Source organism: Chiloscyllium punctatum, chromosome 24 (genome assembly GCF_047496795.1).
Source record: "Chiloscyllium punctatum isolate Juve2018m chromosome 24, sChiPun1.3, whole genome shotgun sequence".
NCBI lineage: Eukaryota > Metazoa > Chordata > Chondrichthyes > Orectolobiformes > Hemiscylliidae > Chiloscyllium > Chiloscyllium punctatum.
This window is the reverse complement of record NC_092762.1, coordinates 82171183-82191552: the sequence shown is the minus strand read 5'-3', so window position 1 is coordinate 82191552 and position 20370 is coordinate 82171183. Positions and strand designations below refer to the sequence as shown.

Sequence of the window (20370 nt, the reverse complement as noted above, 5' to 3'; positions counted from 1 at the left end):
ATCCCTCTTACAACTTCAGAGTCCTTGCAAGTTGTCTTACCACCTTCAAACATTCCCATGTCTCTCTGTTCCTGTATCTGCTTTAAAACTGCGCCATTTAATTTAAACTACCTGTCGTGAAGTTTTAACATGACTTCTAAATGATGCTGTTGGAAAGAGTTCTCTTTTTTGTGGAACCTACTTCAGTTATATGAAAAGTTTGGAAACTGGGAGTTTTCTCCTTTGACAAGAGAAGATTAAAGTGAAAACTATAAAGTGTATTCAAAACCGAGAGAGACTCTGCCATACCAAGCGATGTGGATGAAATGAGGACATAGATTAAGCTACGATCTAACAGAATGGATTCAAGTTCTCCTGTCACTGTATAGCACATTTCGCCTTTTTCTAAAGAAAAATCAAGTGTTCTTTCTTGTCGTGACAGTTGAGTGATGTTTGTGTGTGAAAACTGACTGCCATGTTTGCAACTAACACAACTCACTGTGCAAAATGAGAGAGACAATAAAGCACTATAATCGCAATAATCCCTCAATGTATTGCTTTGTGAGGAGGAAAACAGTTTGATTAGAACCATATGTGCAGTTGAAGATAAACACCTTGTGAACAGTCTGGGCAAATTAAGACTTTCCAGTTACACTGAGTACAGAAAGACTGTCTCACCAAACATCCGAATAGGTGGTAAAAACTCCATCCTTCAAAGATTCTGGAGCCATCCATCGGACAGGGAGCAATCCCTTTCCACCTTTACGATAGTAGTCTGTCTCATAGATGTCTCTGGTCATTCCGAAGTCTATTTAAACAAAGGAATGCACGTATATAGATTTACTGCATAATGACTCACACCACATTGAAGCAATCAGCTCTTTTAGGAACTTTTCCAAGCAGCTCAACTAGATGGCTAGTTAAATTGAGCATACTCAGCCCATCTTGGCAAGCCCACACAGAATAAGGAGCCTACTTTCTCTCCCTTCATTTCACTTAGATGACTCTAAGAATGGGTTTAACGTTCTGTACCCTAGCCAGATCAACACACATTGCAGACATTTTCCAATTCCTCTTTATAGGTACCAAAGCAATATACAGGAGACGCTTGAGATCTGAAATAAAAGTGAATGCTGGAGAAACTCAACATCTGTAGAGATAGAAACAGTTAACGTTTTGAGTCCAATACGACTTGTCATAGTCATATAGCACAGACCGAACTCATCCATGCCAACCAAGTTTCCTAAACTGAACTGGTCCCATTTGCCTGTGTTTGGCCCATATCTCTCTAAACATTTACTACCCATCTACCTGTCCAAATGTCTTTTAAATGTTATAATTGTACCCGCCTCTACTACTACTTCTGGCAGCTCATTCCACATACGCACTACCCTCGGTGGGAAAAAGCTGCTCCTCAGGTCCTTTTTGAATCTTTCCCCTTTCACCTTAAACCGATGTCCTCTAGTTTAAAACTCCCCTACTCTGGGAAAAATGCCCTGGCTATTCACTTTATTAATGCCCCTGGTGATTTTATAAGCTCTATAAGGTCACCCCTCAGCCTCTGACGCTCCAGGGGAAAACTCACAGCCTATCCAGCCTCTCCTTCTAACTCCAACCCTCCAGTCTTGATAACGTTCTTGTAAATCTTTTTTGCACCCTTTCCAGTTTAATAGCATCCTTCCTATAGCAGGATAAGCAAAATTGCATGCAGTACTCCAAATGTCTTTGGAACACAATTCTATTTCCGGCGGCATGGTGGCTGAGTGGTTAGTACTGCAGCCTCACAGCACCAGGGACCCGGGTTCGATTCCAGCCTCAGGCAACTGTCTTCTGTGGAATTTGAACATTCTCCCCGTGTCTGCGTGGGTCTCCTCCAGGTGGTCCGGTTTCTTCCCACCATCCAAAGATGTGGAGGTTAAGTGAATTGGCCATGCTAAATTGACCGTAGTGTTCTGGGATGTGTTGCTTAGGTGCATTAGTCAAAGGTTATGGGTTTGGGTGGGATACTCTTTGGAGGGTTGGTGTGGACTTGTTGGGCTGAAGGGCCTGTTTCCACACTGTAGGGATTCTAATTCTAACCCTAAAAAAAGTAAATATAGGGCTTGGAAATTAAATTCTGTTTTTCTTTCTCTCTTGCATTCCCATCACCACCAAATTGGACGCTATTTTATCACCAGTTTCTGTCTTTATTCCTTTTTATAGGTGCCTCGTTCTTTTCACTTGACACTCAGTTTCACTACCCCATCCACATTTTGCTTCCCTTATAAGGCAAACCTGTGACTTATTCCTTCACTTCCTCCCCATTCCAGAATACAAAAAGATGAAAATGAACCACAACAGGCCATCATTCCTACCTCCGATTTTCACCGTATAATCCTCTCCCACCATGCAATTGCGAGCTGCCAAGTCTCTATGGACAAATTTCTTGGCATTCAGATATGCCATTCCATCTGAAATCTCAGCTGCTGTCTGAATCATCTCCTTTAGGGACGGTGGTGGTCGTCCTGGGTTATTCTGAAACGGCAAAATAAAGACAACGTTCACAAGTTATTATTGCCCACTTACAAACGCAGCAAACCATTAGGAGCTCCAAAAGTTTTGTGAATAAAATCTTTAGAAGAACAAAGTAATTTATAAAATAGCTATTGACTAAGTTAAGAGCATACCGTTAGCTTGTACACTTGCATTGAAGTACTTAAAGTAAAGAAGGTAAAGCTGCAGGTGATCTCACATGCCCGTCACTGTGGTGAAAGGTAGTGACCTCACCTGTTCAGGCTCCGTTCCACCTTTCCATAGATTTGAGCACAGTGCATCACTCCCTGTTCCCCACCTCCTGCGCACCATTCCCCCATTCTCTCCATGTTACTCCCCTTTTTCCCTATACCCAGACTGCTACTCTGTCCAATCATTCCCCACTTACTTCTCATGTGTTTCTTAACATAATTCTCCACTCTCTGATGCGAGGTTTAGTTGTGACTGAGTCAGCAGGGCGCATTTGCCTCTGAGTCACAAGGATTCATATCTAAGTTCCACCCTGCTACCTGAATACAATGATTGATGGTAATACTCCAATGCAGTACCAAGGGGAACAGTGCACTGTCAAAAATGCCATCTTTCAAAGGAGCTGTAAAATCAAGGCCCCATGTGACTGCTCAGATGGATGAGCAAGATGCCATTGCATTATTTTGAAGAACAGGGGAGTGACTCTCACTGTCTTAGCCAATGTTTATCCCTAAATTATGACTTGATGAGGGAGACAGGGTTTTGGCCAGTCAGACAGTATCCAATCCCTTGTAGTTGGTTTTGCAGGAGGTTTGACCAAATGCCTATACTTTGTAACAATGCCACGAGCACTTGTTCAATGATCCTCTTGGTGAGTCCAGGGAATGGGACAGAGACATTGCTGGTGTTACATGTAATCACACATGTTTTAGATACACAGATTAGGTCTCACTGCAGTACATGGGTATGGTGACGACAATTGCTGTGTACATTAAGACTTTTGTTGGCTTTTGAGGGTCTTTACTGCTAAACACTCACTATAGTACACTGTGCGGATGCCACAGACCCAGATCTGAATTTCCTCATCAATGGTGTCAGCTAAACAGTTGGGAAAAAAAACCCAACATATTCCAGATTCTGTCCTTCAACATCCATGGGAGGTGGAATATTGGCTGACCAGGTGTGGGTTGTTGCTCTGAAGATATTCAAGGGCAGGCCAAATTCCTTATATTTAGAATTGAAGAAATTGAGCATGGCTCATCAATCTGGTATAGCGTGGGCAACGACTCAACAGTCACCCATCCAATGGGTCATATCTACGATGGTCAGTCTAGGTTTGGCTGGGAGAACTGCAGTGAGACACTGCTTCATGCAGATGTTTAATACTGATATTGGAAAGCAATACCTCTTAGAAGAGGTGAACATTCATCATTGAGTAAAGAGATTGGGAGCTATCAAACAGCCTTGTTTGATCCTCGCCCAGATTTCAAAAGCATTGGATTCCTGCTCAAAACTGTCACATTCACATCATCAGGAAACATTTGCAGAATTGTGAAGAAGGTCCTTGGATATCAAAATTGTTGCAGCACAGAATTACAACAATGGCTACACTTCAAAAAGCACTTCATTGGTTGTAAAGGATTACAAGGGGATCTTCTCTGTTCTACTGGACACCACTCACTTCCCTGCAGTCCCTTGCCTGTATACAGAAGTGACAGTACACTCAACATCCTGCTCACATCAAAATTAAAATGCCTGTTCTCAGAACTAATACAATGAGCAACTGTATCTGCAGCTGGTTGGATTACATTTATGTCATCTTATACTCAATGCTTTTGAGTATTTTACAACTCTTAAGCGCAAAGACACAATGGTTGTGGTTCCTGGGCTTTGCAATTGGCCTCCATAAAAGTAAAACAGTGTAAACATTTATTACACAGAACTCTGTAAAATATAGTCTATAAATGCCCAACACTAACAGAGAATCCAACTCCAGTCAGTTTTCTCTTAAATGCAGATGAATTCCAATATCACTGGGCAGTGAAATGTAACATTCCTCTGCCTTCAAAAGGAGAAATATCATACCTCCACCAACAACATTGATGAGGAAACCATTGTAACAGCCACAGATCACAAGGTAATCATTTTGTTTTATATTTCCCAGAAGGTTTTAACATTTTAGAATTTGTGAAGATGCAACTGTGACATTACCTCAGCATCTGGTCGTAAAGATCGCAAGTAGCTCTTCAGATCACCATGAGTCATCAGCTCCATGACTACCAGAGTTGGCTGACCCTTCGATACAACGCCAAGTAAACGCACCTGGAGGACCAAGGTAGGTTTTAGCACAACTTAAACTCAACAAGAAATGTGCTGAGGAGCCAGCAGCTGTTCCATGCAGATTTAACTCTAACAAATAACAACAATCTCATCTTTAAAAGAGATGGATGCCACACAAAACCGTTTAGATAGGGCATGGAGTTACATGACGTTCTTTACAAAGTCCAACTGGAATTGGAGCCAATCTTCCCACACTTAGGTCACAGAGGTCTACAGGACAGAAAAAGGTCATCTGTCTCATTATGTCTGTGCCAATCAAAAACACCACCTAATTATCCTGATCCCATTTTCCAGGACTTGGCCCATAGCATTGCATGCTTTAGCAGTGGAACTGTGTATCTAAATATATTTTCAGAGCATTTATTTAGAGTGTTAAAAGTTTGGTAGAAGATTTGTAGCTCGGGTTCTGGTTGTTGTGGTTCTGTTCGCCGAGCTGGGAATTTGTCTTGTTACATGTATAGACTCCTAACCTAATAACCAACATTCACTGTATTTTTTGGCATGAAGTTAAGGAGCAGCACCTCTTCTTTGACTTAAACACTTCACAATTTTCAGGACTCAGCACTGAGTTTAACAAATTCAGACCATAAATTCTGATCCCATTTTATTTCCTTTGTTTTGCTTGGTTCAGTTTTTGCTTTCAGTCAGTTCTAGGCATATCAAGTGTTTATTTCCTCATCCCATTTTCAATCTCTTTGGCCTTTCAGACGAATTTTTCTGTCATTGAATCTCTCTGGTCTTCCACTGTAGGCATGACCTGCTTTTTGTCCTTGTCCCACCTGACCTCACTCTGCACGTATCTAATGTCAATTCTGTTTCTCTCATATTCTCTCTCTCTCCACAAGCGTTGTTGAATCTGTTGAGATTTTCCCAGTGTTTCCCATTTCCAAACACAATTTCACTCTGCATCTACACTAAAAGGGCACAAATGAATCCCCAGTTAATGCACAATATCTGCACATATTGAACAGAGTATGCATTCCCAATGAAAGTGATGGGGAGCTGCTTTTAAAAACAACTACCATAATCCCTAGCGATAGGGCTGTACAGCAAGGAAAGAGACCCTTCGGTGAAACTCGTACATGCTGACCAGATGTCCTAAATTAATCTAGTCCCATTTGCCAGCACTTGGCTCATGTCTCTCTAAACCCTTCTTATTCATGTACCTATCCAGATGCCTTTTAAATGTTATAATTGTACCAGTCACCACGATTTTCTCTATTGAGAGTGTGGTGTTGGAAAAGCACAGCAGGTCAGGCGAGGAACAGGAGAATCAATGTTTCGGGCATGAGCCCTTCATCAGGAATGGGTGGAATCCGCGAATTCCTCTGGCAGCTCGTTCTATATGCACACCACCCTCTGCATGAAGAAGTATCCCCTTGGGTTGCTTTTAAATCTCCCCCCTCTTTCCTTAAACCTATTCCCATCTACACACTTGCAGATGAATTGTGATGTCACACCATTTGTGGAAGAAATAAATAAATCATGGTGAAGAACTGAATTTGGAAGCAAGTTTTTGCAAACACTCAAAACATTCAAGTTACGTTTTACTATCGCTTTAAACATTCCTTTAACGAAGTTTTAAACTCTTGCAGCATCTGGGAGCCAATCTGATCCTATCAGATATCTGACTGGATGAAGCTCTGTCATTGAAATGTTAGATTGTGATTCAGCACCGATTCTGGGACTGTTTGCCCTCAAGGTGAGTGATCTAGTTACACGTAGTACTTGACATCAACAATATTTATTCCTCATTTGTTCTCTACAATAAGCAAAAATAATCAGGTGGTTAGATTATTTAAGTATCACCATCAAGCTTGAAGTAATAGCTTCAATTATTAAAATGCTAAATTGCCCGTAGTGTAAAGTGGATTAGTCAGGGGTAAATATAGGGGGGTGGGTTTCTCCTCGGAGGGTCGGTGTGGACTTGCTGGGCCGAAGGGCCTGTTTCCACACTCTAAATAATCTAATCCAGTCGAATGTGTCACTCCAGTTTTCACGTGTGTGTGTGTGTGTGTGTGTGTGTGTGTGTGTGTGTGTGTGTGTGTGTGTGTGTTGCTCCACCTCGTGGTGGTATTAACCATAACTGCAACCTACAATTAAATATACAGGGAAATATGCAATCAACAAAGCAATAGTGTGTGTACTGGTTAATAAAACAGGGAGACAGCTTCAAGTCGAAGTTACCCAAAATGAATATACAGTCAGTTTTTTAAGGTGCTGGTAACTTATCTCATGCCCCTGTTTACTTCAACACTGGTCATTCTTCCTCCAGTAATTTCAGTTTCCGGATTCTGATATCTGCTGCTTAGCTTAGCTTAGCTTAGCTCTGCTCTGCCATTCGCGAGCTTTTTGACCAACTGACTGGCCACCCCTCCCAAAACCTTTCTTTTTCCACTTATTTTTGTTTGATTACACCTCTGTGAAAGGCCTCAAAAAAAGGATGTAATTGCTGAATTTAGACCATGATGCTGAATGTTCCTGTCAGATTGAGCGAGCGAGCAACAGCATTTTGTAAAGATCACATCATTTTACTTCCTGCATTTCTGATTTTGGACTGAAATGGTAAACATTGAAACCAAGGTCTCTGGAAGGAATTGCTGCATTTTCAAAAATAAGTTATTGAAACTCATTATGCATGATGTTGGCGATGCTGCTATTCAAGCAATGTTTGAAGACGGCCTGGTACTGGGAAGGGATGGTGGATGAGATTTGTTTTGCAACCAGTTCCTGATTGGTTTGTGCAACTGCAACTTGTCATTGTTGCCATGGCATCAGCCTAGAGACAGCTCTGATTGGTTCCTGGGTAGCTAAACAGCTCGTGGGTGTGAAAAATATGGGGAGGAGCCTTCAGACTGCTAGAATGGCAGGTTGTGTCCCTCTCTCCCTCTGCAGTAAAAATGCCTGAAGAATGCCAGTTATTTTCTCCCATAGTTACTGTAAGCCGTTGCCTTTAACCAACAACCAAGTGACTTTGTGGTTAGTGTAACAATTGCCCTGTGCCTCCTGCAAAGAAGAAAGGTGACTGAAGAACAGGATGTCCTAGCAAGCCATAAAGGAAAAGCTCAACAAACCCAGTGAACTGGTGCTATTAAACTGCATTTCCTGGGTTTTTTTCCCCTCCTCTCCACCTACAAACCATGCTTTTTTTTTTGTTTATCTGCACCTGTCTGGATATGTGTGTAGTGATTTTAAAAGAGGGTTAGAGTTTTAACTTGTAGGGCCATTTGTTGATAATGACAAATATGCAGCTATGAACTAAGTACAGGACCCTGGTCTGTGTGTTATGTTAACTTGTTAAGTACAAAACCCTGGTCTGTGTTTTGTGTTATCTTGATTCCATCAGATAGATGAATTAAGGGCTTTGATTAAATCATTAACAATTGTGGGGCCCCCCAAGGGCTTGAGGATTTGCACATTTTCCCAAAAGAATCATAACAATATGCACACCTGGATTTCCTTCCCCTTTATTCTCTCCTTTAGTGGGCATTATGCCCCCTCAATTCTGATAAAAGGTCCCCCTCCTACTCCCGGAAACCCTAGCTCACCTGCCCTTCCACCCCCAGACAGACTGATTTCCAGAATTTTCTCTCTTTATCTGTGGTCATCACTTCCAGTGGTTTCCAGTATGGGGGAGGTTGAGTTTCTTTGATGATGGAGGGAAAGCCCAGGGATAGAAACTACAAGGATATAGTTTTTTAAAAAAGCGAGTATCTAAAGATCATACCACATGGTGACAGCTGAACGCCTTCATCACAGATGCCTCATTCAAGAACTCAATACGCTCCCGCAGGCTGGCTGATTCATTCACTGTTTTCACTGCTACACGCGTTTCTGGACAACCCTTCACAATATCCTTGGCGATCCCTTCATAGACCATCCCAAAGGAACCTTGGCCCAGCTCCCTCAGAAGCTCGATCTTATCGCGTGAAACCTCCCACTCGTCTGGAACATAGACTAGGAGAGATAACATGAAGTATGTTTGATGGCATTACACTGAATAGAGATTCATACTAAACACAGCCCACATAAATGCTAGCAATGTCTATCTGTCTTATCTTAAAAGACCAAAATAAGACAAGTGGGAATGAGACTCAACCACATACTGATCCTAAACTTCACTTGGAAGTAAGTTCTTAATACTGAAGTTGTTGATTTGAGAGAAGAGTCAAAAACATCAGCTTGGATTTATATAGTGCCTTGAATACAGAACTGTTGCTGTGCAAAAGGAGACTATTTGGCCCATCATGTCTGCACTAACTCTGAATGAGAAAATCACTCAGAGCCATTCTCCTGCGTTCTGTGCGTACGCCTGCACATTCTTCCTTTTCAAGATCTCCTCTGAAAATCTCGATTGAATGTACCTCCAGCACGCCCTCAGTCAGTGCATAACCACTGTTAGTAAAATACTGGAAAACTGAGAGAGATAAATACTTGTTCCTTGATTAATAGGGCAATTAAGGGTTGTGAGGAAAGGGCAGGGAGGTGGACACAAGGAATGCTGGATAAGCCATGATCCTATTGAGTGGTGGAGCAGGCTTGAAGGATCAAATCTTACTTCTTCAGAGAATCCCTACAGTGTGGAAAGCAGGCCATTCTGCCCATGGAGTTCACACTGACCCGCCGAAGAACATCCCACCCAGACCCACACCCTACCCTATCCCTATAACCCTACACATCCCTGGAAATTATGGACAATTTAGCATCGCCAGTCCACTTTAATCTGCACATCTTTCTTCTGTGGGAGGAAACTGGAGCACCCGAAGAAAATCCATGCAGACACAGGGAGAATGTGCAAACGTCACACAGACAGTCATCTAAGGGTGAAATCAAAGCCAGGTCCCTGATACTGTGAGGTAGCAGTGCTAACAAATGAGCTACCATACAGTCCCAAATGGTCATATGGTCTTGCTTCACCAGTGCATTACAGTATTTGACACCAATTAGACCAATGACAGAGGCAGTAAATAAAGAAACGGCGACGTCTTTACTTATGGACTCAGTAATTGGTGGTGGAGTGGGGTGGGGGGGTGGGTGGGAGGTGTGGATAACAGAGGGTCTGGGGAACGGGGAGGGACAGAGAGAGATAGAGAAAAGGATAGCCAAAGAGAGGAGGAGGAAGAGAGGGGGAAAGTGAGGGAGAGGGGGAGATAGGGAGAGTTGGGTGGGTGGGGGAAAGAGAGGGAGAGAGGGAGAGAGAGAGAGACAGAAAGAGAGAGAAAAGGACAGAAGAGAGAGATAAAAAGAGAGAGGCAGAGTTAGAGACAGATAGATTTCTAGGTGTACAGAAGCTTACCATCGTTGGCGCTGATGTACTCTGGATTTGAAGAAGTATAAAAGATTCCAGTGGGTCCTTCTGTTCGTCTGAAAGCAAGAAAATCTCAATAAAATATCTGCTGACATCACTTAAAAGTAGTAGAATTCAAAGACGTTGACAGATGTTCAATGTTATCATTACTACACCATTCGAATTTTTATTGAGTAGTTGAGGTGAAGTATGTTTCTTTTCCAAAAACATTCCCAAAGTAAGAAACACTTTTCACCAGGGACCTTTTTTTTTTAAAAAGGCTAATGAGTAGTATCCAGCTGTGAAATCCCGTCCCAGATCAAACAGACCCCTGAAGTTCTGATGAAAGAATGCCAACCTGAAATATTAATTGTGTTTTTCTCTCTCCAAAGACCCACTTCAGATTGCCTGAGTATTTCAAACATTTTCTGCTTTTATTACTGTCCTTCAATAGCCTATTACCCCATACAATACTCTGTCCTTCAATAGCCCATTACCCCATACAATACTCTGTCCTTCAATAGCCCATTACCCCATACAATACTCTGTCCTTCAATAGCCCATTACCCCATACAATACTCTGTCCTTCAATAGCCCATTACCCCATACAATACTCTGTCCTTCAATAGCCCATTACCCATACAATACTCTGTCCTTCAATAGCCCATTACCCCATACAATACTCTGTCCTTCAATAGCCCATTACCCATACAATACTCTGTCCTTCAATAGCCCATTACCCATACAATACTCTGTCCTTCAATAGCCCATTACCCCATACAATACTCTGTCCTTCAATAGCCCATTACCCCATACAATACTCTGTCCTTCAATAGCCCATTACCCCATACAATACTCTGTCCTTCAATAGCCCATTCCCCATACAATACTCTGTCCTTCAATAGCCTATTACCCCATACAATACTCTGTCCTTCAATAGCCCATTACCCCATACAATACTCTGTCCTTCAATAGCCTATTACCCCATACAATACTCTGTCCTTCAATAGCCCATTACCCCATACAATACTCTGTCCTTCAATAGCCCATTCCCCATACAATACTCTGTCCTTCAATAGCCCATTCCCCATACAATACTCTGTCCTTCAATAGCCTATTACCCCATACAATACTCTGTCCTTCAATAGCCTATTACCCCATACAATACTCTGTCCTTCAATAGCCCATTACCCCATACAATACTCTGTCCTTGAATAGCCCATTCCCCATACAATACTCTGTCCTTCAATAGCCTATTACCCCATACAATACTCTGTCCTTCAATAGCCCATTCCCCATACAATACTCTGTCCTTCAATAGCCTATTACCCCATACAATACTCTGTCCTTCAATAGCCTATTACCCCATACAATACTCTGTCCTTCAATAGCCCATTACCCCATACAATACTCTGTCCTTCAATAGCCTATTACCCCATACAATACTCTGTCCTTCAATAGCCCATTACCCCATACAATACTCTGTCCTTCAATAGCCCATTACCCCATACAATACTCTGTCCTTCAATAGCCTATTACCCCATACAATACTCTGTCCTTCAATAGCCTATTACCCCATACAATACTCTGTCCTTCAATAGCCTATTACCCCATACAATACTCTGTCCTTCAATAGCCTATTACCCCATACAATACTCTGTCCTTCAATAGCCCATTCCCCATACAATACTCTGTCCTTCAATAGCCTATTACCCCATACAATACTCTGTCCTTCAATAGCCTATTACCCCATACAATACTCTGTCCTTCAATAGCCCATTACCCCATACAATACTCTGTCCTTCAATAGCCTATTACCCCATACAATACTCTGTCCTTCAATAGCCCATTACCCCATACAATACTCTGTCCTTCAATAGCCTATTACCCCATACAATACTCTGTCCTTCAATAGCCTATTACCCCATACAATACTCTGTCCTTCAATAGCCTATTACCCCATACAATACTCTGTCCTTCAATAGCCCATTCCCCATACAATACTCTGTCCTTCAATAGCCTATTACCCCATACAATACTCTGTCCTTCAATAGCCTATTACCCCATACAATACTCTGTCCTTCAATAGCCCATTACCCCATACAATACTCTGTCCTTCAATAGCCCATTACCCCATACAATACTCTGTCCTTCAATAGCCCATTCCCCATACAATACTCTGTCCTTCAATAGCCCATTCCCCATACAATACTCTGTCCTTCAATAGCCCATTACCCCATACAATACTCTGTCCTTCAATAGCCCATTACCCCATACAATACTCTGTCCTTCAATAGCCCATTACCCCATACAATACTCTGTCCTTCAATAGCCCATTACCCCATACAATACTCTGTCCTTCAATAGCCCATTACCCCATACAATACTCTGTCCTTCAATAGCCCATTACCCCATACAATACTCTGTCCTTCAATAGCCCATTACCCCATACAATACTCTGTCCTTCAATAGCCTATTACCCCATATCATACTCTCTTACTCTTGCACTTCTCATTTAGTTTTTATGTGCATGAACTTCCACTGGAGTTTAAGAGAATGAGAGGAAATCTTCTTGAAGGACACAAGATTCTGAAAAAGCATCACAGGGTGGATGCTGATCGGTTGTTTCTCCTTGTTAGAGGGTCGAGAATTAGGGAATGAGGGATCTCTCATTTAAAGCAGAGATGAGTAGACTTTCTTTCCTCTCCGAAGGTTGTTAGTCTGTGGAGCTCTCTTCCCCAGAGAGTGGCATAGGTGAGGTCATTGAATACTTTTAAATACAAAGTTAGATAGAAACCCGATTAACAAGGGAGTCAGAAAATACTAGGGTATGCTGAAAGTTGAGTTCAGCATAGAATCAGATCAGCCATGATCTTACTGATGTGGGGTGGCACAGTTGGGGCTTCACAGCACCAGGGACCCAGTTTTGATTCCACCCTCAGGTGACTGTCTGTGTAGAGCCTACAAACTCTCCCTGTGTCTATGTGGGTTTCCTCCCACAGTCCAAAGGTGCGTAGATTAGGTGGATTGGCCATGCTAAATTGCTCACAATGTCCAGGGCAGGGCAGGTGGATTAGCCATGGGAAATGCAGGGATTGAGAAGGGAGGAGACGCTCTCTGGAGGTTCAGTGGGGACTTGATGGAACGAATGGCCAGCTTCCACACTATAGGGATTCTATAATTCTCTGGCAGAGCAGGCTTAAGAGTTTGGACGGCCAACTCATGCTCCAATTCCTATATTCATTTGTAAGATAACCCATGAAGATGAAAACCTTAAGACATGGGAGCAGATATAAGCTATTTGGGCCCATCGAGTCTGCTGTTCCATTCAATGAGATCATGCCTGATCTGATCACCCTCAATTCCACTTTCCTGACTTTTTTCCATAATGCTTGATTCCCTTCCTGATTAAAAATCAATCTATCTCATCCTTGAATATACTTACGGACCCAGCCTTGCTAGCATGTCTTATCAAAATATCTAAATTCTTAACACTAAAACTAAAAGACAACTGTGCTGATGGATATTTTTGGCAAGTAATGAACTATTCCTCTAGCCTGGCTCCACTAATTGGATACCATTCTTTACACCTATTGTTTGCTGTGTATTTCCTGCATTCACTGCATATCTGTTTCCAGGTTCATTCCGAATACTCAGGATGCTTCACTGATTGTTCCCAGGAATGCACATTAAGATTAACTTCTGGTGTTATTGGAGAGTCATCAACTCTGTGAAAGGACTGTTTCAGTTGCCTGGTTCTTGTTGATCTTCAAATGCAAAAAGGGCTGTCAGTGACATGTTGCAGCCTAACACATTCTATCATCCAGGGTGTGTGTCGAGGAACAGTAAAGCTGGGGGCAGCTACCACAGAGGATCAATGGTGGGAAGTCACTATCTGTGGTGCTCCCACTCCTCGCCTCAGTACCCGGAGGGAAGAATCCTGGTAAAATCTCTCCGGAGTTTTGACATCTTAGGAATATTATATTTGTAACGTAGTGAGTCAACATCCTAGGACTCCTTCCTCTGTAACACTTGGGACATACCCAAACCACACAGGCTGTAGTACTTCAGGAAGGGATGCACCACCTGCTGCTCAGTGACAATTAGGACTGGGCAATTATTGCTGGTCTAGCCAGCAGCAGCCATGAAACAGGAAAAAAATAAATATGTACAATATTGAAAGAAAGAGGTTTGGGGTTTAGTTCATTCAATGTCAACTTTGATAAGTCACACTACGCATTTTTGGGGAAAACGTTCTGCATTTACTAATCTGGAGCTAAGTATGTGGTCAAGGTGATGCTGTCCAACAGCAGAATGTTGCTCCAAAAGCACTACGTTAACTTGGCGTTTGCCTGCTCTATTAGTGCATCTCAGAGGCCAGTCTCTGACCTTGTGAGGACACAGTTAACTTGCTGAACGTTTAGCAAACTGGAAGACCTGAAGCAAAAGTAAGAGGGAGGAGGACAATGGAAAAAAAAATTTGAGAAATCCCTGGAGAAACCGGAGTTTTAACAGTCAGTCAATTGTCCTTACCTTTTCTTCACCACCAAGAAGACAACTGGAACGAGAATGACCAGCACAGCAAAGAAGATGATTGGCCCAATTATCTTAAAGAAGTCATTGTCATGGTCTAGAAGCACAAGAAGAAAAATTCAGTCTAAAGAGACCAGAACTTGGTTGGGGAAATATACTTTGTAATAATACAGAATAGAAGGAGAGCCAGTGATTCTGCTGGATGAATTGGGAAATTCCTTCCTGATTGAATACGGTGAATCAGGAAGAGACTACAATTGTCCATTATCCATAATCAATCACAAGATCCCTTGAGTTAACGCCTCCGATGATAACTAAGAATGAGTAACAACATTATTTCAGCAATTCCATCAATCCAATCTGCCAGCATTGAGCACAGGAGACTGAACAGAGAACATAGTTCAGGGGACTGACTACCTTGCAGATGTTACTGGTAAATCATTAACACTGAACAGTAGGAGGTACATCTCATTGTTGCACGATCGTCAGGATTAAGACCAGAACCCGTTTAGCTTTCCTGAGAAAACTTACTGATATTTGAATCTTGAATGCAGAAAGAGATTGGCTCTGTCCAGGAGCCATTTCCAGCCAGTGACGTGGCTCGTACTTTTACTGTATAGTTCCCAGGATGATGTACCTTCAGTTTGCAGCCATGCTCATGAAGGTACCTTTTACGGGACACACACTGTTGCGTCTCCTTCAGCAAGAAAAGAAATCACAACATCGTTATGTCTCAGAGATGTAGGAAGCAAGTGTTTTCTTTAAGCGCTGTTATGGACCAGACCAGACCCCCTCAAAACATATTAAGGAGGCACTGTAGACCCTAATATTTTCTTATTTTAAATGTCAGGTTCTGTATTCCAGATGCAATTCAATTGGTGAAAATCCTTAATATTAAACAAAACACAATTTATTCAAACACTATAGTTAAAATACAACAAATGAAAGAAGAACTTGGAATAACATAACTCTACAGAATTACTAATTAACTGTAGCTATTACTAATTCATTAGCAGGGGAGTTGAGTTTAAGAGCCGCGGGGTTATGCTGCAGCTCAATAAAACCCTGGTTAGACCACATTTGGAATACTGTGTTCAGTTCTGGTTGCCTCATTATAAGAAAGATGTGGAAGCTTTAAAGAGGGTGCAGAGGAGATTTACCAGGATGTTGCCTGGACTGGAGGGTATGTCTTATAAAGAAAGATTGAGGGAGCGAGGGCTTTTCTCATTGGAGTGAAGAAGGATGAGACATGACTTGATAGAGGTGTTCAAGATGATTACGGACAAAGAAGATAAAGCCAGAGCCTTTTTCCCATGGCGGAAATGGCTATCACAAGGGGACATAATTTTAAGGTGATTGGAGGAAGATTTAAGGGAGATGTCTGAGGTAGGTTATTTACACAGAGAGTGGTGTGTGCATGAGATGCACTGCCAGCAGTGGCAATAGATTCAGATACATTAAGGACATTTAAGCGACTCTTGGATAAAGACATGGATGATGGTACAATGAAGGGTATATTGGTCAGTTTGAACTTAACAGTAGGATAAAAGGTCGGCACAATATTGAGGACCGAAGGGCCTGTACTGTGCTGTGCCGTTATGTGTTCTAACTGTTCCAATATCGCATAAGCACACTCTTGGCAAAAAGGCAAATTCAGAAACAGATTCTCACATCAGTTTCCCAATCCAGGAGAAAAGGGTGTCAAAAGAAAATTGAGAGAAATTTCAGAGAGAGAGAGAGAGAGAGAGAGCGCGACACAGAGAACAAAACAAAGCGAGCCACAGCATCGTCACAGCTTAATTAAAGCCATTCCAGTATCAAGACCATCACATCATCTGCAGGTAATGGCAAAGTAAAAACATACAACAGCACTGTCTAGTTCAGACAGCTGGAAATCCTACTTCCTATAATCTATACATTATAAAAAATGTATGCATGCAATTCCAGTTCAGGTTTTTTTTTGGTCACATTTTTTATTCACACTGTGATATCAATATTTGACACTCTAACTGTCTATGCAAAGACTGAAAAAGGAACTTCCATATGAAAACAGTTGTCTGTGGCATTTCAGATGTGGGCTCAGAGCAGTAAGTATTGCTGTGGTCTTTCCAAAGTGTCTCTTCCCATGGGTATTGTTCCTGATATTTTAAAAACCAACCATGCAAACAATCTTTTAAAGATAAGTCTCTCATGTGATGTGGACAGGATTTAATGCCTGTCTCTAACTGCCTTTGACAAAGTAATGATAAACGCCTTCTCAAAAATATGCAGCCTTCGTGGTGGTGTTACACCGCAGTACTGAGAGGGAGAATATCCTGTAATTTTGACCCTCCAAGTGTGATTGAGCAAATATCCATTTCCAGGTCAGCAGGGTTCGTGTCTTGCAGCGGGACTTACAGGTTAGTGGTGTCCCCATGTGCCTACTGTCCTTACCTTTCTATCCTGAAGAGGATTTGGAAGGTGCTGTCAATTTTATTTGGGGAATTGCTACAGTGCTTTCTGGAGATAATACACAATGTAATAGGAAGGATGTTATTAAACTGGAACGACTGCAGAGGAAATTTACAAGGATGTTGCCTGGACTCAACAGTTGGAGTTATAGGGAGAGGTTGGGCAAGCTAGGACTTTTTACTTTCGAGGGTAGGAGAGTAAGGGGGAATCTTGTAGAGACATAGAAGGTCATGAAACTCATGGATAGGGTGAGTGCACTCAGTCTTTTTCCTGGGCTTGGGGAATTGCAGACTAGAGGGCATCAGTTTAAGATTAGAGGGGAAAAGAATAAAAGGGAACCTGAGGGGCAACTCTTTTACACAAAGGGTGGTACACATGTGGAATGTGCTACTGTTGGAAGTGGTTGAAGCAGGTACATGAACAACATTTGAAAGGCATTTGGACAAATACATGGATAGGAAAGAATTAGATGGGTATGGGCCAAGTGCAGGGAAATGGGGGGAGTGTGGATGGACATTTTGGTCAGCATGGAACAGTGTGGGCCAAAGGACTTGTCTCCACGCAGTAGGACTCTATGACTTGCCATTGTGCATTGGTAATAGGGAGAATGAATGCTCAAGAAGGTGCCAGTCAAATGGGGTGGATTGCCCTGGATGATGCTGAGCTTCTTGCGTGCTATTGGCTCAGGACAGCATTCCATCACATTTCTGACTCATGTCTCGTATGGGTCAATCAGGCTGGTGGGAGTCAGAAAGTGAGTTAGCCACTCGAGTACCCAGCTCCCAACCTGCACTTGTAGCCATAGCATTTATTTGGCTGATCCAATCAACTTACTTATCATTACACAATAATCATGCTCAAAATGCTTCTCACTCACCTCAGAGTCTACAAGGCGCTTGTAAAGGACTTCATACAACACAATGAGACCATTCGGATTCTTTGGCTCCTCCCATTTGATGTGAACCACTTTGTCAATTACCTCGTGTGTGACTGGACCCACAATATCGTCAGCATTTGCTGTAAAATAAAATAACGTAACTTAAATCAACCAATAACACAAGAAAATCAGGTGACGGTGCAAACTGAGATGTGTAATATTGGATGACTTAGATAACTAAACATGTTGCACAGCTCAGAACACCTCATATTGGAGGGATGACTAACTAACCCAAGTAATAGTAACCAACCTGAGTTTAAAACTTGTGCAATGTAGGAAAGAAGAACGAACAACCTCCATTTACCTGGGGTTTTCTGCAACCAATGGAGGTCTCAAAGCACTTTGCTGTCAATTAAACCCTCTTTACGGCATAACTACTATTGTAATAATTGTGATTGTTCATTTGTGCACTGTAAGATCCCACAAACAGTATTGTGATAATCAGTTTCTGTAATGTTGAGGGATATATATTGGCTGAGCACCCCTCTGTCTCACAGGCATCAAATCTAAACAAACCTCAAACTACTTGTCTTATCATCAACATCATTATTTGGCATAATTTTACAGCTCTTCTTCAGGAGTATGCCTTGGGACCTTTAACATCCACCTGAGGGAACAGACAGTCTCTCAGTTTACTGCCTCATCCCAAAGTCTGCACAGCTGACACTACAGCACTCCATCAGTATTGCACTGGAGTGTTCGCCTTTGTATTGCACCCAAGTTCTGGGATGTAACTTGAATGCACAAGGAATAAAAGCAGGAATATTAAACAGAACTTACTGGACAAACTCAGCAGGTCTCACAGCACCTTAGAGAGAAAACAGAGTTAACGTTTTGAGTCTAGTGACCCTTCTTCACAAAGTTCACTGAACTTGAAACAATAACTCTGTTTCTCTCAAGAGATGCTGCCAGACCTGCTGAGTTCCTCCAGCAATTTTTGTTTTTGTTAAAACTTCCAGCATCCACAGTTCTTGTTTTTTTATTTTAAAAGCAGACTGAGTGCAATGAGAAACTATACGTCCACTTGATTTTTTAATAAAGCACACTGCACATCTCATCTCACAGCAGCAGATTGCCTGGTGCTCAAGGATATACTCTGCGTCAGATACTTGCAAGGGTACAAGGGTTCAAAACATTTCAAAAACTATATAACTGGGGGCCTGCTTCTCGCTTAACAAAACCATGAACATAGATCTCAGTACACTGCAGCTAGTATTGGCTGTGTTTCATCACTAGCCTTCACAAAGAATAACTTCACTCAGATTTACACTTCAAACATTCAGCAGCACCAGTGAAACATGAGGGACAATTGTTAACAGAATAGCCTACTGTATTTGAGACCTCACTCAAGCACTGCCAGGTGAACTGACAGCTGTCGCTTTCTTACAGCTGTCAAGTTGCCCATAGGGTAACACCTTTAAAGTCAGAAAGTCATGAGTTCAAGTTCAGGTTCAAATCTGGAGATCTGACTGCGTGATTTAGGGTAGTGCTCCCAGTGCAGTACTGAGCAAGTGCTGCACTGCCAGAGGTGCCCACTCATGTGGAAAAGGTTCCATGGCCACAAATAGAAGAGAAGCAGACAAGACCGCCCAAGTGGTTGGGGCCAATCTCAACCAACATCACTAAACACAGGCTATTTATGTCAATGCTGTTTGTGTCAAAACGGTTCTCACGTTTGCTAGCATTTCAAATGTATTTATGTACATAAGAAATAGGTGTAGGCCATTCAGCCCTTCAAGTCTGTTCTAATGCTCAATAAGATCACAGTTGATCTGACTGCGAACTTAAGCCCTACTTTCCTGCTTGCCTCCTCATAGCCCTCAACTGACTTGTCAGTCCAAAACCTGTTCAACTCAATCCTGAATTTATTCAGAAACCCAAACCCCCACTGCTCACTGGAGCAGAGAATTCCAAACACTAAAAACCTCATCTCCATCTTGGAAGGGTATCCCCTTATCCATAAATACAAGTTAATTTGTTCACTCCTCAGATGGCCAATGTAGCTTGTGCAACACAACCTAATCACTAGTGGGCTGAACTGAAAACAAATTTAACATTTCGGGTTCAGTGAACCTTCCTCAGAACAAGGAAAGGGTCCTGAGGAAAGGTTACTGGACCCGAAACTTTAACTCTGGTTTCTCTCTACAGATGCTGCCAAAAGCTTTTTCATCAATTTCTGTTTTTGTTTCTGATCTCCTGATTTGCAGTTCTATTGTTTTTTTAAAAAATTAACATCAGCATCAATGATAAAAATGGAACTAAGCATTCAATTAAATTCAATATTTTATATCATTTCATGTTGCTAACATTGTTGACATGTCAAGGGTAAGCCCTTGCTGTA

The 20370-nt window shown here is 42.0% G+C and overlaps 1 protein-coding gene across 1 annotated transcript in view; it reads right to left on the bottom strand.

Moving 5' to 3' along the window:
- LOC140494751 (insulin receptor-like) overlaps nt 1-20370 on the bottom strand; it is a 260114-nt gene that overhangs the window by 7396 nt on the left and 232348 nt on the right. Inside the window, exons 12-19 of the mRNA XM_072594310.1 lie at nt 17970-18109; nt 15173-15338; nt 14642-14738; nt 10118-10185; nt 8549-8778; nt 4693-4803; nt 2334-2493; nt 658-787 (exon numbers count right to left, since the gene is read on the bottom strand). Coding sequence (XP_072450411.1) covers nt 658-787; nt 2334-2493; nt 4693-4803; nt 8549-8778; nt 10118-10185; nt 14642-14738; nt 15173-15338; nt 17970-18109 — 1102 coding nt within the window. The remainder of the gene's footprint in view (nt 1-657; nt 788-2333; nt 2494-4692; nt 4804-8548; nt 8779-10117; nt 10186-14641; nt 14739-15172; nt 15339-17969; nt 18110-20370) is intronic.